Source organism: Cyrtonyx montezumae, unplaced genomic scaffold, assembly GCF_038088225.1.
Source record: "Cyrtonyx montezumae isolate F1298 unplaced genomic scaffold, pur_monq_1.0 scaffold_30, whole genome shotgun sequence".
NCBI classification, from domain to species: Eukaryota; Metazoa; Chordata; class Aves; order Galliformes; family Odontophoridae; genus Cyrtonyx; species Cyrtonyx montezumae.
The window spans coordinates 5,766,657-5,792,771 of NW_027072035.1; the positions used below are offsets into that span (position 1 = coordinate 5,766,657).

The window sequence follows — 26,115 nt, forward strand, 5'->3', positions numbered from 1 at the left end:
AAGGTAGGAAAAAATGCAATTGACAGTTTTAATTCCCTGAGTTATATTGCCTGTTTTTAAAATGTGAGTGAGTAGTTTGAAAATCTCTGGAAAGTATTTCCTCTGCTCTAAACACACATGTGAAAGTATATCTCATGCTCTGTAGAATTTTCTTTCTGATATTTTCCTCACAGGTATATAAACATACAAATGCTTTTTCTAAACAAGAGGTATATTGTTTTGTATCTTTATTAAGTTTGTGAGTTAGTTTATTTGAATTTTCTTTCTTTCTTTCTTTTTCTTTTTTTTTTTTTTAGGTTCTTTTTTTTTTTTTTTTTTTTGTAGCCTGTCGTGGGTCTCTTGGAGCGATAAGTTCAATCAGTAATGAGCAGATGATACCAGGTGAACACTGTTTGGCTGACATCATCACAGTGGCAACACTGCTCAAGCAGCATCAACAAGCCAGGGACTTCAGTGCTCCCACATTACTAGGAAACATGCTCAGTATCTCAGCTGCCAAAGTGACTACAATCTCTACGTAAATATCTGTAGATCTTGCAACCATGTCTGTTATTGCAACAGAGAGTGATCCTCCTAGATTCTTCGTTGGTGGAGAAGATGGAGAAGAACTATTGGATTCAACCAGATCAACAGATTATGAACACTTCTATGACCATGGGGATGAAGAGGAGGAAGAATATGACTCAGTATGTACTACAGGGGCATGTGTGTTATTTGTATGTTCTCTAGCATGATTTTATTTTGAAATGATGTTAGGTTACAGAACTGTAATACTGAAATGGTGTTCTGGATGGGGAAATAATGTTTGTAGTCAGTGATCTTGTTGTTTATGTTTGGAAATACAGCACTCTTGAAAAGTAAATGTACCTTGAATTTGGAAGTAGATGTACTTTACCTTTTTGCACATTCAGATCAGCTAAGCTTTGCAGGGCTGATTAAGCTTATGTTACTGACCTTGATGTCCTAAACCATCATTTTTTTTATATGTACAATTAGTAGCAAAAAAATAGTTTTCTTTTGTGTATGTTGTCAACTGATGCAATTACCTTTTATTTTCAGTTTGAACAGACTCCTAGTATCTTTTCTTTTACTGTTGTTTTCATTAAGACCAAACATGACTTAATTCTTATTCCTCATCTTTGTATTTAGAAAGTGTATGGCTAAGGTTAATCTTATGTTATAGCTCAGTTCATTATACTTGCAGAGTATGTTGAATTGTATTGTTGGTTCTTTATTAAGAATTTCTCTTAATTTTATTGTGTATGAGTCATCACGTTGTAGCATTTTTAGCTGAATTTTACTATTCTTTGACTCTTAACATTCCACTTTGAGGAAATGTGACATTAAATTTTCACTGACTGCATGTGTGTCTAGGAAGTTTAATAGCAAAGAAATGTTAACGAAACACCTGACTGTGGTTAAACTTAATTGGGAAATCATAGAATCATCACAGAATCACAGAATGGCCTGAGTTGAGAAGGACCTCAACAATCATGTAGTTTCAGTCCCCTTGCCATGTGCAGGGTCACCAACCACTAGAGGAGGCTGCCCAGAGCCACATCCAGACTGACCTTGAATGCCTCCAAGGATGGGGCATCTACAACCTCCTTGGACAACCTGTTGCAGTGCGACACCACCGTCTGAGTGAAAAACTTCCTCCTAATATCTAACTTATATCTCCTCTATCTTAGTTTAAAACCACTCCTACTTGTCCTATCGCTGTCAAATGCCAAGAAGTACTGCTAGATTTGTATCTAAGGCTGTTCAGTGCAGTCAGTGTATTTTAGCAAGAAAAGGTAATTGTGTACCCTTTAAAGAGCAGTCATTTGAAATAAAGAGTTTCTGTACTTGGTTTGTTTCTTTTAAAACAGAGGAACATATTGGATGTTCTCTTATTAATACCACCAGGGAAGCTTGTTCTTATTGTTTTTGTTTTTTTAAAGCCTCTCAACACGAAATAAAACATAGATTATAAAGAAGTACATAGGCAGTTTCATTCAGAAATCTAGAGTAATATTTTGATTGGTTTCTCTTAGCATTAATTCCCTTTTAATATTAGGTACCAAACTGAGAGGCTTTGTGACTACTAGATTTAGAAATACAGAAACAACTTGCTGGTTAATTTCACGGAAAATCATAGCACAATTTAATTCAGATTTGGCACTGATAATAATTTTTGCTCCTATGTATTTGTTCCAGATATAGTAATCCAAAAAATATTGTAGTACTATTAAACAATTTCTTGAGACATTTTTCATAAAGATGCAGAGAGACTTGATATCTCATTGCAGTGTTACCTTCTAGTAAAAACTGACTTAGAGGTAGTAAGTGAATTTGAGCTGAAAATGTCTTGTCTAATACTGTGCTGCTATAACACTGTTATATTCTGACAAAATGTAATTTTTCTTCCCCCTCCTTTTCAGCCACCAGAAAGACAAATTGCAGTTGGGATTTGTTCAATGGCCAAAAAATCAAAGTCTAAACCAATGAAAGAAATTCTTGAACGTCTCTCCATGTTTAAGTATATTACTGTTGTAATATTTGAAGAGGATGTTATTTTGAATGAGCCAGTAGAAAACTGGCCATTATGTGACTGTCTCATTTCTTTCCATTCTAAAGGTAAATCTTTTAATAATACTGTAAAAATTTTAGCCATTTACATACTTTGTTTCCTAACCATTGATTTTTTTTCCTGTCCATTTCTGTGAATTATCATAGGAGGTGATTACTTCTGTCTTTTTAAACATTAGTTGTATTACATTTAAGAATCCAGGCTTTCTAAATGGTACTGTTTTAATTCCTTGTGGAAGTCCTGTCTGACATGGTATTTTCAAATTAGCTATTTTTTTTATGAAACTGGGGGAAATGATGAACAGAGTCGAACTAATGCTTACTTTGTCCATTAATTCTGGATGTGTGCTCCTTTCTCTGTAGGGTGTTGGATCTCGCAATGCATGTTCACCTACCTCTGCTAATATTTAACTTCTTTTGTGGGTTTGTGCAGTGAGCTTAAGATGACTGAACTAAAGTTTAATTTTTTTTTTTTTTTTATTAGGCAGAAGTAATAGAAGCCTTAGTTCTGGCTCAAAGGAAGTGGAAGGAGTGTGGAGGAGGGAATAGGAGAAAAGACTTGTACTTTTGGCAGTGCACACTGAAATCAGGCTACAGTTTTATGATCATCTTAAGAAGATGTTAGCGTTATATGTAGCTGAGGGGAGGGACCATTCCCCCTCTTATTCTCTGTTTCTAACTAAAGCTGCAAAAAGGTGTTCCATGCTATTTAGAGGTGTTGTGTCTTCTAGTTTTAATTTATTTCTTAATAATGTTTTAGGATTTCCACTGGACAAAGCAGTTGCCTATGCAAAACTCAGGAATCCATTCATAATCAATGACTTGAATATGCAGTATCACATACAAGACAGGTAAGGAATGATTACCTCTAAAAGTAAATTTCTTTTAAGTCAAGAGTATGAGGATCTGTTGGCATTGCAGAGCACTGCTTCCATGGCAACTTCTGGGAGTTCTTAATATTAGAAGATTGTGTGGTTATTCAAAGTCAGTTTTCCTTTGGTGTTTCAGTCATGCATAGCAAATACTAACAAAACAATAGCAAATGAAACACATAAACACTGAAGCCTTTGGGCAGTGTGTGGAGTTGCTGTTTTAGATGCCTTTACTTGCTGTCATGCGTAAACACTTTCAATGTCTGTTAGTGTCTTTAACAAAAGAACTGTTCAAATTGTTTGTCTTGCCAGAGTGGAGAAGACAAGACCAGCACAGTAAGTGGCATTTTTACTGGAACTGGGTTGGTCTCTGCAAAAGTACCATTGTGTCAGTGATCTTTAAAGTATTATATACAAAAGTGCAGTACATGTGTGTTAAATACATAATAGTAACACACATTCCCTATGCATTGTTATTTTTTTAGGTTTTATGTGTTTTCTCCTTCCTTACTCATGATCTGTAAAAAAATAAATAAATAAAACCAATTGTCAGGATTTGCTGTCATGCTTTGGAATGTTTTTCTTCTAGGAGAGAAGTGTATGGTATTCTTAAAGCTGAAGGCATTTTACTTCCTCGTTATGCAGTTCTGAACCGTGATCCAAACAATCCACAAGGTAAAAACTGATTACACAACTAATTACCAATGGCATCTCTTTATTTCCACTGGTGAGTGGTAGATACGTAGGAGAAAGCTGGATTTCACTTCTTAGAGGATTAATTCATTGCCTCAGAAATTTCTTATGCAATACTTAGTTAATCCATAAACATACTTCTGCTGCTTGCTGTCAGGGAAGCGTGAGAAACAGAGAAGGCATTGACACTGTGTAAGCCGTGTTCAATCATACTTCAAACATGCATGTGTTTGCAATTCTCTTTTGATCACAAATCTAAAATGTAGCATATGACCGTCTTTGAAGTTCATTAACTCCATTCCCACCAAAACCAGTGCAGGTGTGCATCTGAAAAGTTGTATTTCTGAATCCTGTGTTCACAGTCTTCTTTTAGCCTTTATAGACCAACTGACACATGAAGGCCTTCCAACTTGCACTGAGATACAGACATGTCACCAAGGAGAGCAGTATTCATGAACTTTAAAATACTCACAATAAACAGTAATTTCAGTTAGGAACTGTCAGAAAACTACAGAGGCAACTGAATGCTTTCCTTTGTAGAATAGAGCAGATTAGTTTGGTTAGAAGATATTAGTTCCAATTGCAAGACTTCTTTCAGGGCTAACCAAAAGTTAAAGCATATTATTGAGTGCATTACCCAAATGTCTCCTGAACATGACAAGCATGGGACACCAGTCACTTCACTAGGAGCCTGCTTGTCAACCCTGAAGGTAAAGAAACTTTTGCTAATGTTCATTCTGAACCTCTCCTGTCACAATTGTCTTCCATTTGTATATGCACTGTTATCAGTTACTAAGAAGAAGGGACTGGCACTTCCCTTCGTGCTTCTTTTCCACAGGGAGCTGCAGAGAGCAGTAAGATCTATCTTGGACATATTTTTTGCAAACTAGACAACCCAAATGCTCTCAGCCTCTTTTCACAGGACCTGCCTTCCAGCCTTTTTACTAGCTTTGCTGCCTTCCTCTGCGTGCTCACAAGCATCTTAACATCTTTTGTATTAAGGTGCCTGAAACCATATTCAAGGTGTGGCAGCCACAGTGCTAAATATGGCAGAAGAGTCATCACTTTCAACGGACTGACTATGCTGTATTCAGTGCATTCCGAAATATGCTTTGCCTTCTTGGCTGCTGAAGTACGCAGCTGTCTTCTGTTGAGCTGCTGTTAGCAGCACCCCCAGGTTACTTTTTGTAGACCTGTTTTCAACCACTCGTCTCCCAGTCTATACCTGTGTCTGGCATTCCGTCATCCCAGGTGAAGAACCAGCTATTTTGATTTGTTGAATTTCATTCCATTGCAGGCTATTCAGTATTCCAGTGTATATAAATCTCTCTGTAAGACCTCTTGTTCATCCAGGGAGTCAACAGCATGTCTTTATCACTTGCAAGCTTGCTGAGGACACATTCTACTCCTAGGTCCATATCACTGATAAAAATGTTGAACAGGACTGGCCCTAGAATTGAGCCCTGGGGAGCACTGCTGCTGACCAGCAGTGTTACATTTACTTCAACACTTGGAACTGTACTGTTGAGCCAGGTCATCACCCAGTGTACTGTCAACCTGTCTTTACAGTTTTTATGGAAAGATGCTGTGAGTGGGTGGTATTGGAGGTCTTACTTAAATAAATAATTTTAAAAAAGCACATCTGTCCCCTTCCTTGTCATAGAATGTTATCATAGGAGTGGTCAAATTACTGAAGCAAGACTTTATCTTTGTGAACAAGCAGACATAAAAGGGGAAAGTAAAATCTTTAGATAATCTGCTCAGAGTGTCAGTTGTAGTTAATTTATTTTCTGTATTTAAAAGAAATGTAAGAGCTTTTTCTCCTAAAATGAGAACTGACTAACAATAAGAGAGTGCAATGGCAGGTCAAGACAATATAAGTAAAATTGAAGCATTTCCATAGTTTGTAACTTCTAAGGGGTAGAGAATTTTATTTAACAGTGTCTGTCTACTCCTGGAGTTAAAATACTTGTTTACTCTATAGAAGTTGAGAGAACCATTAACTCAAATTTCCAGGCCTTAACAATCTGTGAAAGGTACATCAATTGTACATTAAGGTAGTTCTCAGCCTCTTGAAAACATTGCATCTGGCACCACATAATGTTTGCTGCTCAGCTGTCATACCTCTACTGTTTCAAAGAAGAGCTCTAAAGAAAAATCAGTGGTGGTTTCACACTGATCAGCAGCTCTCCACCATGCTGCTCTTGCTGCTCTCTCATCTCTCCTCAGAGGGAAGGGGGGAGAAAATGTGATGAAATTAAAATGATCATGGGGCTTTGGGGTGACCCTATTGGAGTGACTGGAGCAGTGCTGCTGTGACACAGGGCACTGCTGAACTCTGTGAGCACAGGCCCCACCCCCAAGCCACTGTCCACCTCTATTACCAAAACCTTGTTACGTTACCCTAGTGCTCTGTCTTATAAACATTTTAAAAAAACTGTATGTGTGCAAGATCTGTAGGAGAAATTCCTGTGTGATGCCACAATAATCTACAGAAAGCCTAGTAACGTGACACAATAAAGATGTTACAGCAGGCGTTCAGCAAACACTGATAAAGCTTTGTGCATCAATAACAAATTAGTGAACCAAAGATCGTTAGTAACCTTTTTATTTCTACCTCCAGAATTGCTCAAAATCTCTAGTAATTTTGTTCCATGAAAATATTATTGCATCTGTTGTTTGCATTGTTTCTTCAGAATGCAACTTGATTGAAGGAGAAGATCATGTGGAAGTGAATGGGGAAATTTTCCAAAAGCCTTTTGTAGAAAAGCCAGTTAGTGCTGAGGACCACAATGTTTACATTTATTATCCAACATCTGCTGGGGGTGGAAGCCAGAGGCTTTTTCGAAAGGTGAGGATAGTACACTAAAACTAAAGAAATTCCATCATGTTAATTGACTGTATTCTTGGATATGTTTTAATGACTGTGAAAAAGGTAAAATTAATTGATGTTGAGTTTGAAAGCTAGTCTAGCTTCCCTCCCTGGCCCCTCCTTTGTTTTTTTTTTTGTTTTGTTTTTTTGTTTGTTTGTTTGTTTTGTTTTGTTTCTTTTTTTTTTTTTTAAGTTGTAGATGTTCAACAGAATTGCTGAGCATGACTTCCCAGGGTAGGAGTAGCAGCAGATCAGATAAATGCACTTCAAGAAAACTTACAGGATGACTGAAGACCCCTGTTCTCCTCAGTAGACATTCAGCAGGAGCGAATTCTTACAGATAGAAGCATACGCTATCAGTGCATTTGGATGTGATCAAAACTCACTTGCTATTTTTGATACAGGAAATATTTTCCCAGTATAGGTTGACTATTTTAAGGAGTTTTACAATTTCTTAGTAGCCTTCAAGTTTATTAATAGAAAAATATTTGTTTCAGATTGGCAGCAGAAGCAGTGTTTATTCCCCTGAAAGCAGTGTGAGAAAAACAGGCTCCTATATTTATGAGGAATTTATGCCTACAGATGGCACGGATGTGAAGGTATGATAACTACATATTCTGACTTATATTTAGAACAGTCAAATACTCAAAGAATTTCTCAGGTTGAAAGATAAAAGTAAATCATCGTGTTAATTAAGTTTTGGTGGAGTTCATAAGAGAACGGTGACAGTTTAATCTAGCTAAATGTGGTACTTCTAACAGAGAAGTTGACTTATGTCATTGGAATCTGGTGCAGGAGGCTTATGTAATGCAGAAGCAACAGCACTTCTGCAAAAGGTCTGCAGATTCAAAAAAAGCTTGCAGAGGCAGATTAACATCCATAAGTTTAATAGAGAGGTACATTAGTAGAAGTGGCTGACAGGTACAATGTCTGCCATGTGGTTTCCCTCACCATATACTGGTGGCAGCAGACCTGCAATATACCTATACCACCTCTTAGCACTTGGCTATACAGCTAGAGGCAGTTTACTTGTGTTCCCAAGCTAACACAAATCCTTTCTCTTGGGCTGGTCTCCTGTTCAGGCCATGATCTCTATATACAGCTTATTACATGACACTTTCTCTTTTTTCGTGTTAGTGTTAGAACTGTATGTACTTTCCTGTGTTAACAGACAGATGTTGTCTAGATATTTTGTCTAAATGTTAAAGAAAATCTGTACCTGAGATACATTTTACCAAATAAGATATTCTTCTAATTAATAAATGAAAATTCTTTAGTAATGTGTTACGAAGTTGGAAAGTTGTGCCTATCTGTAACTATTTTTACTCTTGTGTTTATTTACTTAACAGATATAAAGATTAAGGATCATAAAAGATGTGATAGCATGGAGCATTAACAGCACAAGTGCTACCTATGGAGGTTGCATGCTTTGTGTTAGTCCTGGTTATTTTAAAGCCAGCACTGAACAAGTATAATGAGTGTTTTGCCATGTAAATGAGAGATTACCATGTTTAGATGAAGAGCAGAAGTTATAGTGTATGATCTAATCCAGTCTTATGCCAAATAAGCCCTTGAGAAGTTGCAGTCAACTTCTTCCACTTGGAGATGCATGTGTAATGTTAATTCTGTGTTCACAGGCAAATTCCCCCTTCCTGATGATGTTCTGCTTACTTCATACAATTTTAGTGTGGAACACTTCATGCTTGATTAATCTGAGTCTATTGAAGATCTTTATAATCTGTTTCCAAAGAGAAAAGTTTATAGCAACCTGAAGATATGCATATGACTTGAGGACGTGGCTTATGTTGACTGTTGTTAAATGGTAGAGATTAAACAGCATCTGTGGACTTGAAGACCCCATATAAATAATGGGTTTTCTTTTAATAACAAAACTGTCAGCTTTATACTACACGGTTTTACCTAGCTCATTTCAGGCATCTCTTGTCTGTCTTCTAATCTCAGCTTGCTAGCAGCTGAAGTATTGCATTTGTCATTCAAACAGGAGGTTCACATTCAGGTCTTCAAGGATACTGATAATGTGCCATGCCTTAAAATCATTGTCTAAAACACATTTGTTACCACCTCTTTTTCAAATGATGCCCTGCCAGACTTTGTGTCTGAGAACTGTGTAAGGAGGCATAGCTGCCTACTGCTGCTCCCTTAAATTGAACAAGAAAGGAAAATGGCCTAGAGACTAGTCATATTTAGTATACTCTCAGCATCACTTTATAATCTCACATCTCTGTAGGCATTACATGGAAGGGATGTTGTCAACTTGGACTTCTAACCTTCATGCAGAAAGATAGTCACAGCTAGTGCAGTTTCTTCATCTAATCCAGGCCGTCATTCTACTTCATAAGAACTAAGAATTTATCAAAAGAGCATGGCAGTTCTCATGACAGCTTTCTTAATTTTGTTCCAAAACAGTTACAGTGTTTGCTAGTATTTGCAGTCAATTGTTTTACTTGAGTACATTTTATTTTTTTGTCAAAGGTTAACAGTCTTCTTTTCAAGTAAAGTGACATTATGCCATTTCCTGAGAGCTGTTGATTAGTCTCTTAATACACAGGCTCCACTACTTGCTAGCAGGGAGTATTAAAACTGTAGCAGAGCAGGTAGCACAGTCATTCTCTCAGGCTCCTGCCTTGTAATGCCAAAACTGGGCAGATTGTTGCTTTTTTCAGTCTAAGCTAAGATGTTGTCACGCTCCAATATAAAGGAGGGAGACGAGGTTCTTTATATGTATATGTATACCCGAGGGCGAGATTAAGACACAACGGGTCAAATGTTAGCCCAACCAGTTTATTACAAATACTAGTTGCTTAGGGATATGGGGAAGGGAAGGTGTGCGATAGAAAAGAGATGAAAAGCAAGGAAACTTGGCAGAAAGCAAGAGAGATATAATCACCACCGTGGATCCAGCGAGGTTCGTAGTAGGTCCGTTGATCTCAGGAACCTGTCCGGTCACCGCGGGGGGATGGGAGATGGCAGCAAGCAGGCCTCGGGGTCCGTCCTAAGTCTCTTCGGGAGTTCTCCTCAAAGATCTTTTCTTTGGGAGTTCTTCTCCCAAGTTCTTTTCTGAAAGTTCTTCTCCCAAAATCCTTAGTTCAGTGAAGGCCTTTTATCCCCATTTCTCAGGAGTTTATTTGTAACATGTCTGGCCCAACAGATAAGCCAGCAGCAGATGTGGCCTTCATTGCCATGCAGGCGCATTGATTTGTGGTGGTCAGCTTCTCCAAGCCGTACCCCCACGGAGAAAACTATTTGCACCCATTCCTGCTTATCTTTACAACCGTAAGCAGAGACAATGAGGCACCATGACACCCCTCCAGATAACCAGCAGTTAATCAGTCAGAGTCTTATCACCAGAAGAGGCCTAACAAAGCAAGCTTTGAGACAAACGAAAGGAAAAACAGTTTCTGTCTTTTACACCACCCGGTGGCTCAAAGATTGCTTGAAACTGATGCGCAAACATCTGTCCACGGTGGTGAAGGAGAGGAAAAAGAAAACAAAAAACAAGCATAAGGGAAAAGAGGGAAGGAAGTAATGGGGAGTTAAATGTTACAAAATTGCTATAATAGATTTCTTGGGCTTAGTTACAAATGTTGCTCTGATCTGTTGGACTTGACCATCATCAGTTGAGGCAGTTACAATGTGCACTGAAGATACAACATGTTGAATAAGTTGAATAAAACAGGGGATCATTCAAGGAATAGACAGAAGGTTTGCAACAACACACAATAGTTAGAATACATTTCACCCATGGCCACCCGGAGGCCAGGAAAAATAAGATCAGTATCTAGGCCTTTCCAGGTTTGGGAGGGAACATGGACAATCTGTTTAACAACTTTACCATTATCATCGATTTTAGACAACAACTAGAGTTATTCACTTTGTCACAAACAACCTATTCCTTAACAACATACCAAGCACTAACTGGTTTTGCAATGCCATTCTTAGTACTTGTTGCATTGGTGATTTTAATTCTCAGGAAGCATATCTAGTCTAATTCAACAATACGTGGATTTGCCATGTAATGTTTTCAAAGATCATAGATGGAACAAACATGTTTTCTAATAGGCTGAGTGAAGGTATAACTTCACCACACTGCAGAGCTTTCGCGGGATAGTGTGTTTAGGATATCCCATAATATAAAATATTAGAGAAACATACACAGAAACATCACAGAAACATACACCTTACTTAACAAAACATAAGCACTTTCCAATAACCATGTTTTGGATGGAACTCCTGGACTGGTGTTACAATAAACATCATACTGGGTTTCTTTTTGTGGCCACATCTGACAGACATTAGATGGTTCACTTCCAAATTTATTAGGAAGTTGGAAACACCATAGCAGTTACATGCAAATCATAATCAGTTTGATAAAAAGAGGTAGAAGAAGGGATCAAAAGGAATGGCATTACTGTGCAGGGAGTAGCCAGTAAGCCAGCAAAACCTGTGAAAACTCAAACCCAAGTGTGACGCGCCTAAAGACAACACCCACACCCACAACAACCTGAAACACGATACTATGCAACCCAAATACAATGTAATACAGTGTAATCAAGAGGTATAGTCAGCGTTCTAGTATGATCAAATCTTCAGCATTTGTCCCAAAACACAAAAGATTAAAGTCAGCTGTCTGCCTTTCTGTGTTCAGTCGAGGTCCAACGGGGGTCTTCTGTAAAACAAAAGAGGACATCGGCTTGCCCTTTTGGGGCTTGTTAATATGGTTAAAATGAGGGAATAATCCTGTGAGTGGTACTTTGGTAATCCTTTTCCCAGGCATCCCTAGACTTCTAAGCGTATTTAACAGGTCGTTTCCTTTTGTTGTAAGTTTTCTAATGTACATCCACCCTCCCCCCCCCCACTCACTTGAGAGGGGCGAGAGCCTTAGTTTTCCTGCGGTCCTAGTGCCCGTACTGATTCCAAAGTTGGGGACGCTCGGAGGTGGAGTGTCACTTCTTTCAGACTTTTGTTTTGGCCAGCCATTAACTAACTTCTCTAATCTGTCTGTAGGCAATCCATCCATTAGTTCTCGCGGAATGCCCTTCTGCCGGCCCAGCATCCAAAAACTATTACGTTTATGATTTATATTTCGCCCACTTGGTTTCACTGAAAATGAGAACCTTTTAGATCTGTGGGGGTCCCGGTTAGATAGGGGAGGGGTCGAATTGGCCACTGCACGCCTCACTGCCTTTATCTCAAATTTACTGTTGGAGGAAGTCACTGGTCCATATTTTCTCCCATAGTTAATTAATTCTTGGGCAACCTCCCCCCACGTCCATACTTTATATCCTGACTGCTGATGGGTAGAGACTGCAGCACCTTCTAACGCTGCCTGAATTCTTTCTCCCTGAGGCATAGCCTGTATTTTTCCTTGTAGTTGTATACCTATAGGTTTTAATGATTCAGGAAGCCCCCTAATTAAAGGAGTCATCCTCTCAGGATCAACAGGCATCATCATAGGGGATTCATGGTGTGGCTGCAGCTTTCTATCATACATCATTTGCAGACAAGCAGCCTTTTGAACACTTTCTACTAATTGATCAATTGTCCCAGTAATGGCAAGGGGGTCTCCCCTTTCTAGAGGGTTAAGACCACCTGCCCAATAGGCAGCTCTCTGTGTGAGGGACCAGGGAGCACGATTGTTACCAGTAGTTAAAAATACTCCTGGTCCCCAATAACCTTCAGCCTCCTTTTCGGTTAGAAGTATCTGGTCTCCACCCGTGAGGCTGACCCTCCATACGTACTCTGTTTCTGATTCTTTAGGAGAGCGGCCAAAATCTCTTTTCAATTTTGCTAGCTCAGTAGTAGAGAAAGGGATTTCTTTAATGTTCATTTGAGGATCTAAATGCTCACCATTATCGTATGAATACTCAGTTTTTATTAACGGACACAACTGAGCTGGGGGAGCTTCTAATTTGTCAATATTTGCCTTTATACCTTGCAATTCTTCCCTTGGATAAGTTTTCTCTTGAGGTGTACTAGTATCACTAGCATCCTTACCCGTTAACACTTCCCTTAAAGCTATTTGCAACAGATCAGAATTATGTTTTTCTCTTTCTAACTGCTTCTCTAGGTTTGCAATTTGATTTTGCAGAGATTTTATCAGCTCCTGACTTACTTTAACTGATTCATGCAATGCTTGTAAAGCTTGGCTCTCTGCTTTAAGCTGCTGGTCGCGGAATTCTATGGCTGCAACCAGAGCCGAACCCAATACCGCACAAATAAATGCCTTTCCTTTTCCAGCTCGGGTACGAGCATTCTTTTGCAAAACACTAATACGGTCAGAGACGCTCTGCACGTTATACCAGTTCTGCCGTGCCCACTCTACCCCTGTTAACGAGGGTCTGGCACCGTGCTTTTCTAAAAGGTCAAATAATACATCTTCACCTTTCATTGTGACTACACTGTCATTCATTTTTCAATGTGCAGAAAAATCTACACGGAGAAAGAGAGAGGGAACAGTATCCAAAACTTCGAGTCAAACAAATGCAATTGCTCAAATCACTCCTCTGTTTACTGAGAGGAGCATGCAAAAGTCAAAGAAGATCAAAGAAAATGCAAATACGTAAATCGCTTCTCACTTCCCTGTGAAACCACACAGAGAAAAAAAAAAAACCTTCAAACCCCACACCTAAGTTAGGAGGAACCCGTACATTTCGAGAATGCACAATAATCTTCACGGGACTCAAAATTCCTTAATAGGTTCCCGAGAGGCATACACACAAACAGTTCCAAAGACACAGTTAAGTTTCAATATGCGGAGTGATTCTTCCTGGAGAGGTACACACGTCTAAATTATCACAATTATCACTCCTTACAACTCCAGGAGGCACACACGGGAAAAAAGCTCAAATTTCACACTTAAAACTCAATATGCGGAGTGATTCTTTCTGGAGAGGCACTCACATCTAGATTATCAAAAATATCACTCCGGGCAACTCCAGAAGGTACACACATCAGCTATACCTGGAAGGCAACACTCTCACTGTCGGGTATCCTGCCGACTACGCCATTAAAATGTCACGCTCCAATATAAAGGAGGGAGACGAGGTTCTTTATATGTATATGTATACCCGAGGGCGAGATTAAGACACAACGGGTCAAATGTTAGCCCAACCAGTTTATTACAAATACTAGTTGCTTAGGGATATGGGGAAGGGAAGGTGTGCGATAGAAAAGAGATGAAAAGCAAGGAAACTTGGCAGAAAGCAAGAGAGATATAATCACCACCGTGGATCCAGCGAGGTTCGTAGTAGGTCCGTTGATCTCAGGAACCTGTCCGGTCACCGCGGGGGGATGGGAGATGGCAGCAAGCAGGCCTCGGGGTCCGTCCTAAGTCTCTTCGGGAGTTCTCCTCAAAGATCTTTTCTTTGGGAGTTCTTCTCCCAAGTTCTTTTCTGAAAGTTCTTCTCCCAAAATCCTTAGTTCAGTGAAGGCCTTTTATCCCCATTTCTCAGGAGTTTATTTGTAACATGTCTGGCCCAACAGATAAGCCAGCAGCAGATGTGGCCTTCATTGCCATGCAGGCGCATTGATTTGTGGTGGTCAGCTTCTCCAAGCCGTACCCCCACGGAGAAAACTATTTGCACCCATTCCTGCTTATCTTTACAACCGTAAGCAGAGACAATGAGGCACCATGACACCCCTCCAGATAACCAGCAGTTAATCAGTCAGAGTCTTATCACCAGAAGAGGCCTAACAAAGCAAGCTTTGAGACAAACGAAAGGAAAAACAGTTTCTGTCTTTTACAGATGTGAAAGTACTTTTTAATTTTAGACCTGCTGCCAGGTTTCTATAATCAGCGAAGCTTAAATTATTATTATTGAGTTAATCTGCCTTCCAGGTACTGCAGATGTTTTGGAGATTAAAACATTATTCTTTGCCTCTGCATTGCCATAATTAAGGAATTAATTTTTGTTCATCACATTTTATGTTTTGTTTTCTTTGCATGTGCTTCAGCTTCGTCCTTAGTGGCCACTAACCAATGGGTGCTGTCTGAATGCTGTGCTATAGAGAAGGGCAATTCAGAGCAGAATTATCAGTGATAACAACTGCTAACATTTTAACAGTATCATAGAATGTTTAAGGTTGTGTGGGTCCTCTGAAGGTGGTCTGGTCCAAACCTCATGTGCAAAATGGAACATGTAGTACAGATTGCGCGTTTTTTTTTTGTGATTACAGTGATTATCACATTTGAGATAAATTTATAAAGATGTATGGATATAATTACTCTGAATTAAGAGTTCTTCTTTTTTGATAAAGGTGTACACAGTAGGTCCTGACTATGCTCATGCTGAAGCCCGGAAGTCCCCAGCTCTTGATGGCAAGGTAGAACGGGATAGCGAAGGAAAAGAAGTGAGGTATCCAGTCATCCTGAATGCAAGAGAGAAGTTAATTGCTTGGAAAGTTTGCCTTGCCTTTAAGGTAAGCAGATTACTTCCTATCTGATCAAACATTTAATGCTAATTAATTGTTTACTACCTGAAACTTCTGTAGAATTTAAATGTCCAAAGCTAGCAGTGATATTGTAGGCTCTGTGCCCCTGATAGTGTGTACTGTAGACTTTGAGCAGAAGATGAAAAATTGAACTTCCACATTGATGTTTTTTTAATACAGAGAGATCTTTAAATGCAGTGATAAGTTCTGAGAGTGCTGCTTATGTTGCCTGGGTTTTCTGTATGTTTATGCTGGGTCTCAGTAAACATTAATTTGGTATTGATATGGCTATCTTTTCTTTATTCAAAGAGTTTGATAGATTACATTTTTGTATAACTCTAAGTTTCCTCTGTTAAAACTTCATTCAGTCTCTTCCATCCTTTTCAGACTTCTTATTGAAAAGTTTTCTTTCAGTCTGTCTCAGAAAGTGTGTGCAATTGTGATAGTACCCTAGAGAGTGTGGACAGCTGTTACCTAGCAAAGGGGAATTTGTATTTAATATTTTTTACTAACAATATCAATACTATATAAAAGCTATGCTATCAAATTTAAATTCAGACCAAAATGTCTTTATTAATGTTACATCATTTCTTGCCTACTTCTCGTAATAATATTGTGTGAGGGGAAACTCCATTGTCTGAATGGGAATTTATAAGTCTTGTTATTACCCAAGCTATATATTCCGAAGGCTAAGCTTGTGTGCATGTGAACTTGATGGGTCATACTGATTCTTCTGGAGTTATATAGGAAGGTTTAAATCAAGTTGGGAGTTCACAGTTAACAGATAGGAAGATGTTTGCATAATGAGTGAGCATAACATGGATCTCGAAAGAAGTTTTAAGTATAAAATAAGAAAACTTAAGGAAAGTGATCAACTACTTTAACTTTTATTCTTAAAAACAGCAAACAGTTTGTGGCTTTGATTTGCTGCGTGCTAATGGGCAGTCATATGTCTGTGATGTGAACGGCTTCAGTTTTGTAAAAAACTCCATGAAGTACTATGATGATTGTGCTAAGATACTGGGGTAAGAGTCGATTGATTTACTTAATGAGTTTTGCTTGTTCATTCTGTTTCATTTAACTACAGATTATATACTGTTTACTCCTTAGTCCTAAATAATTATTTAAAATTAAATATATAAAGAAAATTGTAAGATTTCAGATAAATGCTAAAGAAGTACCATGAACTGTAAATCCATAAAAAAATCATAAATTAATTCCTTATTCCTAAAGTCATCTAAAACATCTGAGTGTTCTGCAAGTGCTGGAAGCTAAGTACTGGGAGGGAATTACATTTTTAAAGGTAGTTGAGATTTTTTTTAAGTAGAGAGGTATACCACTGGATGATTATGCATGCTGCTATTTAGTACGAGCCCAAATCAGTGTTTGTTGTTTTTAATCCGAAGCTGGTATGTACGTATTTTATACGCCCAAGCAGTTGCGGTATCTTGATGTCATACCGTGTTTCTTCTGTTGTACTGGGAGCAAAAGAAGGCAGAACAGAGATCATGCGAAGTTGTACTGGACTTTATACCAGTGAAATGTTACTCTCAAATAGGACTGATCCTATTTTGAACAGTAAAATTGCTTTCACAATAAGATTGCGCTGATAAGGTAGAGCATGACTCTTCTGCATTATCAAATGGTCTGACATCATATCTAAATCAAGGAAGAGATAAGGTAAAATCATAGTTAAAGATTGCAATCCTGATGTTCTAGGCCATTTTTGAGTTAGAATTCTAAGACTGGTCCTAAGTTCTTTTATTTAAGTTGCTGTAGATGTTGAATTCTCTGAGAAGAGTTTGTGTACCATTTTTTCCTCATGCTGAATAAACTGCTGTATGTGAAAGCAGAGTTATCATTTCATAGTTAGATTATTCACGTTTTTTTCCATTTTTACTAAAAAATGTTTTGAGGAATGAAATTACCACTAAACCTACCAGTTACTTTTCAAGCATGGCTTCCTGCTTTTCAGGGACTTTCAGTCTCATAATGGAGTCAGATATCTGAATATTTAAATAAGCCAGACCAATCTATTTCTGAAGGAACAGTTTTGGGAACTGGAATTCAAAGACTGAAGTTCCTTAAGTATCCCATGCTGTTGGGCTAGTATTAGCTTTATTTGTGGTTGTGGAAGCTTTCAATTGTTTTGTAAGTGCATTTTTTTTGTGTGTAAAATTAGAATAAAAACACTTATTTTTTCTCTCTTTAATAGAGACATACTGTCACAAGTACCCTAAAACTACATTGATAGAAGTGCATATGTATAAATGTATTTGGTTTGGAGTGTGTATGTGTTTTACAAGATTTGCTCTGAACCTTTTCTTTCTTTTCTTTTTAACTCTTCTGTAGAAATATCATAATGAGAGAACTTGCTCCCCAGTTTCAGATACCATGGTCAATTCCTTTGGAAGCTGAAGACATCCCTATCGTGCCAACCACCTCTGGAACAATGTAAGACAATAGTAGCTACATCTGAATTGTGGAAAATTGCAACATAACTTTTGTGTGCATTGTTTTTTCTCTTCACAAGGTATACCCATTTTGGCCTATGAGCGCTTGTTTTGTGTGGTGAAAACAAGGAAGGAATCACAATTGCTATGCCAGCAATCAGAATTTCTGATCCTTTAGTCAAGCTGAGTATAGAACAGCAGATTTTCAAGTGTAGCATCTTCTGTGCATAGCTGCCTTCACTGCTAATCGTTTTTCCAGCACCAGCTTAATATGCACTTCTAATAAACATGCTTTCTCATTTAATGAACTTTAAAAATCATTTTAAAATATTACCCAAGTAGTTACTTAAGTCTTAAAATCAGTACATGTATTTTATACTTCACATCACTTTCAGTTAACCTTATATTCTTGCGTATCCTTCTTTCACTTTTGTAGTTATATCATTTAATGACAGCTTTGTCAATTGTTCTGATTGGTAGTGGTTTTAATAATAAAAATTCCATTTATAAAATTGTGAAACATTTCAGGATGGAGCTTAGATGTGTTATAGCTGTAATACGTCATGGAGACCGAACGCCAAAACAAAAAATGAAAATGGAAGTAAAGCATCAAAAGTAAGTTGTACTTCGATATAAAGCTCATTTCTTGGGGATGTGCAACCAATGAATTAAGCAGAAAGACATTTTTTGATATATTCTTTCTGTGATTTTAACGTGACTGTTGTCTTTCCAGCTAATTAACAAGCATGCACCTTTCTAAGAGGACTGTCAAATTAATTTTTTAGACTTCCTTTGTTATATGATGTGTTTCATAAGCAGTCCTGTTTTATTTTAATGAAAATGCATCTGTTTCTGTACATCTATTTGTGAATAATCAGTAGATAATATTTCTGGTTCACTGTTTGACTTTGACGTCTGACTTCGTTTTTATTGTATGGTTCTTGTGTGACTTGCTTTCTTACTGTACCGCCTTTTTGTCTCTTAATTCTTTCCAAGCAAGATTGCTTTGTATTTATGTTACCATTCACAAAGTGCCTGGAATTAGGCACAGTTGCAGTATCTTGTGTATTCACAGATACTTGCTATAAATATACATATAAATATATATTAATTCGGTATTTATTGTCCCTAGTTCTGTGGAGGATTGTTCTTGAATACTAAGAACACCTGTATATTCTTTCCTCTTCATATTTAACACTTAGCAAATTAGTAAGAGAATGTTTTTTGCACTCAAATTTCTCTACAGTATTGAGGAATTTCTTGAGAAACGAGATTTGAATAAAGGATCACTTCAGCTCTGAATTTTGGATTTTAAGGTCCTTCTCAAGTAAAGTTACTGATTTCAGGCCATTTTAAGTTTAAAAGCTATGTGTTTGACTGATATTTTAATTTATTAAATGTGTATGTGTATTCTTTCTCCTAAAGATTTTTTGATCTCTTTGAAAAGTGTGATGGATATAAATCTGGAAAACTAAAACTGAAAAAACCAAAACAGCTGCAGGCAAGTTTGACTCTATTTTCTTGCTCTAGTGTTTTACAACAAATACAAAATAATTTATTTTAAGTTAGTTCTGTGTTTGCTTTCTTTAGGAGGTGCTTGATATAGCAAGGCAACTCCTTGTAGAACTTGGGCAAAACAACGATTCAGAAATTGAGGAAAGTAAAGCAAAGCTTGAACAGCTAAAGACTGTGTTAGAAATGTAAGTATCTATCCGTGGTCTTCATAGCAAGAAAGCCATACCTGTTATTTTGATCTATTTGTCCAGTTACTGCTCAATTGCAATGATTAAAACTGTGTAATGATGTATTAATTGGTACAGATGGGTCTTTCTCGAAGAACAAGAAATCTTGGATGTCATGACATTGTATAGGAGACTGAGTCCTCTCTGTGGTTCCTAATAATCTTTTCAATTGAACTTACTGTTTAATCTGTCTAGTGTCTCAGTGTGCTTTCTACTTGCAAGAGTTACTTTTTTGTTGGTGTGGGGTTTTTTTTTGTCATGCTTGAGTACTTGAGTGTAAGGTTTGCCTTTTAGCTATGTGTGACATGATGAAGTCTCTTAGAGCCTGTAGGAACTCTCACTGTGTACAGAAAACTGTACTGATTCCAAAGAAATAAAGCTTTGCATATGAAGCCTGAAGTATTTAATAGAAATTAAAAAAAAAAAAAAAAGGCTTCAAGGTTTGTTAAAATTCTGTGTACTAATACCACATGTAGTTGTAAACTGCTCATGCAATCTGCAAACGTGTAGGCAGTTTTTTGTGAGGTTTTTTTTTCAGTTTTATGCTCAGTGTGCTGAAAATAATTAGCGTATAATAATATCCGGAAATGTTTAATCACAGAAGATTTGTTATGTATGTAGTTTTATGTGCTTCATGAATAAGGCTTAGATTTAAGACTGCAGTGCTAAGTGGTCGTCAATTGCTCAAATGAATGACCAGTGTAGTTTTATTATATTGTTTCAAGAGCATAGTAGGTTTGGATTTGTACAGGAAAACTTTTTTTTCTGTTTTCCTTACTTAACCTCCCCCTGTTCCTTCTTCAGGTATGGACATTTTTCAGGCATAAATCGTAAAGTTCAGTTAACATATCTTCCTCATGGCTGTCCAAAGACTTCCAGTGAAGAGGAAGGTGCAGTATTACTTTAGTGTATATTCATTTAAGAACATATGTATTTACATATTAAAGGACTAGTGTTATAACATGTCTTGATAGTAAGAAGATTCCATATGTTGATTTGAATGAATGTTTGTGTTGATGGCAAATACTCAGCAGTATCTTCGTCTACTGAATTCTACACCTAAAATTATACCACAGCAGTGGGGTTTTTTTCTTTGTTTGTAATTGAAAATGGGGAAAGAAGCTTCAGTTATTCACCAAAAATGGTGTATTGGGAGAAAGATGAGAAAATGCTGCTTGTCATTTACTGCTGTCATTAAAATGGCTCTAAATTTTGTCTGAGCTTTAAAATTTTTCTGATCAGTAACTGCAGTAACCCTGGGTATTTAAAATACTTTTTTTATATATTTTTTTTTTACTCCATATTTGTTTTAGATTTCTTACTCAGTATTTTTCACTTATTTTTTTTTCTATATAATGTAATTATTTCATGATGTATCTGTTTAAGTGCCTTTTTAGTTCTCTGGTTCAGTATTTTCTGAATGTTAACAAATTATTAAGGATTTCTAATGTTGAAGAGTCTCTTTACTGTCCTTCCTAGTTCCAGTATCTTCATTCCTGTGCAAAAAGATATTTACAATATACTTCTGAACTCCTCTCTCTGTGTACAATTAGATAACAGAAGAAATGAGCCGTCTCTCCTACTGGTTTTAAAGTGGGGAGGAGAACTGACCCCTGCAGGCAGGGTTCAAGCAGAGGAGCTTGGAAGGGCATTCAGGTGTATGTATCCAGGTGGACAAGGTAAAACAACAAAACAAAACAAAAATAATAGTGCTGAAGGGCATAAATCCCTTTTGAAGATAATAAAGTGCAAAATGAGAGTCTGAGTAAAATGTTTGTTTGGTAGGAGATTATGCTGGATTTCCTGGATGTGGTTTACTTAGATTACATAGCACTTACCGACATGATCTCAAAATCTACGCTTCTGATGAGGGTCGGGTTCAGATGACTGCAGCAGCTTTTGCAAAGGTACTGCATCAAATTGTATTTTCAGTTGTAAAATTCTGAAATTTTCTAGCTAATTTCTTCCAAAAAAATGTGGAGATTTGTGGTTTATTATACACACAGAGGCTGTTTTTTTGTTTGTTTGTAAAAGAAGATATTCTCAAAGATTATTTAGCAATATGCAGGAAAGTTTTCGGTTAATGTGCCATGCTTTGAAGTTCTTCGAGCCATTGCAGACAAGTTTTCATTACACAAATCATAGGAGTATGCTATAGTCTTTTTGCAGTAATCTAAAAACATAACAGAAAAACATCTTTAGTTTGCACCTTTGTTATATTTTTAGGACTTACTTTCATGAAATTTTGCTGGATTTCTTTGACAAATTGTGTGTGTGATGGGTAAAAGCACAGGCATTATGACTAACTTAATAGATTAATTTTCCGTGAGCAAAAATTGTGTTTTTCAATTGATTCAGTGAACTGAACCAAATGATCTGGGGTCCAGAAGGCAGTTTTTACGTGGAAACCATCTTTCTCTTATTGACTAACGACATTATAGAGGAAATGAGAAGGTTTGAAGCTATCAGAAATATGAAATTAATAATCTTTGAAAATATTTAAACAAGAAATTGTAAAAGCTAAAGATTAATTTTGTGTGTGTGTGTGTTTGTTTTCTACCAGTTGAAATAATTTATTTAAATGTTAAAAGGATTTGTTTTAATTTTTGTCCTGTCAAAATTACTCTTGTAACATACACTGGCAATACCACATCTTGACATATCAGAGAAATTATTTAATATGTAAAAATTTTATGGAGCTTTTAAGAAATATTAGCTCATTTTTTAGTACTAACAAAAATTTATAGCAACTGCTAATAGAAAACAGAGTTCAGAACTTCCTGCGTCTCCAGTGTTTGCCAAAGTGTTCCCTTACCCCTCTTCATGCTAGGCAAATCCCTTGTTTGCTCCTCTTTCCAAGTACCCTTTCACTGTTAATAATTTTATTCGCTTCCTTCTTGCAGTGGTACAGATCTTGAATTGTCTGAGAGAACTCAGAGCAAGTACTTCATAAAGACTTCTTTAGGTGAATGATTTTCATTAATACAGAGCGATAGTGGCTTAGGTGAGAGGGAGCCTCTGTAGGTCATGTAGTTCAGCTCCAGACAGCACAGGCCCAGCCTGAATGAGGTTGCCTTCAACTGTATCCAGTCAAGTTCTGAGCATGTAAGCAATGAAGATTCCACAGCTTCCCAAGTTCTTAATTCCACCCCTTCATTCTCAGGTAGTTTCTCTATTTCTTTTAGGTAGCCCATCCTCCCTTCACCTTCCGTGTGTTCCTTTTTAATCCATGTCGACTTTATACATGACTTTCCGTATCTCAGGTTGCTTTTGTGTTTTGAGAATTTTGTCCTAAGGGACAGCTGTCCTGTGCATCTGTACCCTTCAGAACACTCTTCCCCAGAATTGCATGGAATGCTGAAATATCATCGCGTGCAGGGGTTCTGATACAGTAATGTCTTCTCTAAGAATCTGTTACAGTATCGTGGTTTCTCTTGCCAAGACTGCCATTGACCTTCACTTTCCTGGCAATTTTAGAAACAGCTCCAGGAAAATGTCTCAGCTGGATTGTTAATAAGTATCCCATGACAAAGAATTGCCCCAGATTTCTGATGTACATCCATGACTCTTGTCATGTGCAGTATTGTCCGTGCATGAGGTATCCAGAATTAAGTATTAAAAAAAGCATGAAATCAGGAGATATTCTTAGCTTAAGATGGCTTTATCTATTTCCTCTTCTAGTTGGCTGGTCTGTAGCAGATGCCTGCCTTGATATTACCATATATCTGCCCTTTCATACATCTATTTCCATACATCTAATGTCTCAGCTGACTTGTTACTGGTTTAAAAGCAGGAGTTCCAGTGGTCAAGTCACTCCTTTATACAGAATCGAGTTCTTCCTCCATGCTTACCAGTAACTGTAGCAAAGCTCCATTCATGTGAGCTATTCCACCTGTCTCTATAATCTTTGTAAGCTTAAACCTTTGCAAATTTTAAGAATTTCTGCTCCCTATTTGCTTCCATGCTGCGTGTATTGATGCACGTGTATTTCATGTGGACAGCCACCTGTCCTGCTTTATCCTCAGTCAGCAAACTTGAGGAGAACACCATTCCATTTCCATACTCATCTCAGTGTCTTTCTGTTGGCAGAAGTGTCACAGAAGTTTCTCGCCTTCTCCATTTTGAAAGTCTCCATGCACTTTCGTTCAACTATAGATTTTTATTGTCCTTCTATGCCACAGAGGGTTTAGGCTCTGCAGGATCTGTGCAAAGGCCTTGTGTGTGTCCTCTGTATCCTCCCAGATCCTGCTTAGTCTCTTTCTGTGACTTCTTCATCTGATCCTCTGGACCAGGGCATGTCTCCCACAAGTCAGGTTGCTGGTACATGATGCACTTTCAACCTGGGACCTGAATAGCTCTGGCCTTCCAGAAGCACTCATGACACCTGCAAGATGCCAGGGTCTCAACTGGAGCTCACACTGGTGATCATGCTCTAATGGCACGTCACCATCACTGTTGCACCAGCTGTAGCAATCCTACACACCATGGCAGTGCTTTAATAGAATCATAGAGTGGAATGATAGAATGGCTTGGGTTGGAATGATCTTAAGGATCATTAGGCTCCTACCCTTCTGCTACTGGCAGGGTTGCCAACCACTAGATCAGGTACTTGATAAGATTGCCCTTATATATGTTATAAGGTCCCCTCACAACATGGCATTGTACACCTTCAGGGATGGGGGCATCCACAGCCACTCTGGACAACCTGTTGCAGCACCTCACCACACTCTCAATAAAGAATTTTCCCTTACATCTAAATCTCCCTTCTTAATTTAAAACCATTCCTCTTTATCCAGTCAAACCTTTCACCCTTGTCCTAATGGCTTTGAAGACCATTCCCATGCTAAACCCGTGTATATCTGAGCTGTAGGCATCTAGTATAATCTTGAGTTTAAATCAGTGAATTTTGAATGGGCATTGTTTTTGTTGTTGTTGTTTATTTTTAAGATACTGTTACTTTCTTATATTTGCTCCATTAATTATATTATTTGCTTCAGGGACTACTGGCCTTAGAGGGTGAGCTGACTCCTATTCTTGTCCAGATGGTAAAAAGTGCTAATATGAATGGTCTGTTGGACAGTGACAGTGATTCTTTAAGCAGCTGTCAGCATCGTGTTAAAGCAAGGCTCCACGAAATTCTCCAAAGAGACAGAGAATTTACTCCTGATGACTACGATAAGGTTAGAACATAAGTAGTTTCAGTGAAATGAAATAAATAGACTTATATTAAAATAATGAACATTTGTTTTATGTATGTCTTTTGAAAAATCATGTTTTTGCAAATAGTTTGATATTAGACGGAAGCTGTAGCAATTGTGGTATTAGATGTTTTGAACTCTTGACATTTGAATAATCAGAATGGTTATGTACTTTAAAATGGGAATATAATTGATTATATTAGTACAGTTAGTAAATCTTTTTCACTGTCTTTTTTAATTATTCAAGAGAACACTGTATTTTTATGCTTTTTTTTTTTTCTAATCTTCACTTTGACCTTTGTAATATTTTGTGATAGTATATCCTACAAGGTCCTGGTATCCTACAAGGCCTTTTTTTCTTACATAAGAGCAATATGAGGCAGAAAATCAGTAGAATACTTCCTTACCATTAAAAGGAAATGTCTCATTATCATAATAACCTAGTGCATAATAAGGTAGTTAATGATGACACGTAGGAACTGAGTGATAGTTCCTACTTTAAATGAAAGTACCTCAAATGTGGTCTCTGTAAGTTTTTACCTGCTATTTTCTAAAACGTAAAGCAACTAAGATAGTTTCTGAGAGTGACTAATGTTTGAGATTATGAAGAGATAATTTCTTTCTTCCCCTTCACTCCCCTTTACCTTCCTGCAATTTGAATAAGCAGTTTGCTTTTGGTTTTGTTTCATTGTATTTTGCTTTCTCCAAGCCTGATTATTATTCCTATGGATATAGTAGGGAGGTAGGAACTTCTCCGAAGAACATTTTTGTGATACATTTGTGCTTAAAGGGCTACTTTTTGTCTATTTGTGTGAGGTATGTCCTATCCAAATAAAAAGCTAAGTCAGGAGGTATCAGGTTTTCTTCCAGGTGTCTCATTCTTCCTTCTAATTATCCAAATAAAGGTACTCTCTATACTCTTGTATAGAACAAGGTGGGTTTTATTGAGATACATAACCAAATTATAATCTATAAATCTTTTACTAAGTGTTTAAGTACAATTGTTAGTTGAAAAAAGTTATGGAACATTTCTAAGTATATGTAGAATCCTCAGGATTTTCTTAGAATTCTGTGTCTTAGAAGAAGAGCTCTTGAAACTCTAGAAGCTGCTCTTGTTTACTGTATAAGATTACTCTTTATTTCTTGACATCTTGGAATCTTCAGTAGTGCTTAATACTTTTGGTGTATTTTTGATTCTTAGTTACTCTTAGGGTGTAGGTAATTGAGAAATGGTTTCACAAATTAACAACCTGCTTCAGTGCC

General features: G+C 37.4%; 1 protein-coding gene across 1 annotated transcript in view; it reads left to right on the top strand.

Annotated features, from left to right (window-relative positions):
* Positions 1 to 325: 325 nt before the first annotated feature.
* PPIP5K2 (diphosphoinositol pentakisphosphate kinase 2) overlaps positions 326 to 26,115 on the top strand; it is a 48,097-nt gene continuing 22,307 nt past the window's right edge. The window contains exons 1-16 of the mRNA XM_065744225.1: positions 326 to 686; positions 2,424 to 2,619; positions 3,332 to 3,422; positions 4,033 to 4,118; positions 6,833 to 6,987; positions 7,506 to 7,607; positions 15,286 to 15,447; positions 16,363 to 16,484; positions 17,812 to 17,913; positions 18,441 to 18,527; positions 19,338 to 19,413; positions 19,503 to 19,612; positions 20,459 to 20,544; positions 21,208 to 21,333; positions 21,440 to 21,561; positions 24,652 to 24,834. Of these exons, the coding sequence (XP_065600297.1) occupies positions 543 to 686; positions 2,424 to 2,619; positions 3,332 to 3,422; positions 4,033 to 4,118; positions 6,833 to 6,987; positions 7,506 to 7,607; positions 15,286 to 15,447; positions 16,363 to 16,484; positions 17,812 to 17,913; positions 18,441 to 18,527; positions 19,338 to 19,413; positions 19,503 to 19,612; positions 20,459 to 20,544; positions 21,208 to 21,333; positions 21,440 to 21,561; positions 24,652 to 24,834 (1,950 nt within the window). The 5' untranslated portion in view covers positions 326 to 542. The remainder of the gene's footprint in view (positions 687 to 2,423; positions 2,620 to 3,331; positions 3,423 to 4,032; positions 4,119 to 6,832; positions 6,988 to 7,505; positions 7,608 to 15,285; positions 15,448 to 16,362; positions 16,485 to 17,811; positions 17,914 to 18,440; positions 18,528 to 19,337; positions 19,414 to 19,502; positions 19,613 to 20,458; positions 20,545 to 21,207; positions 21,334 to 21,439; positions 21,562 to 24,651; positions 24,835 to 26,115) is intronic.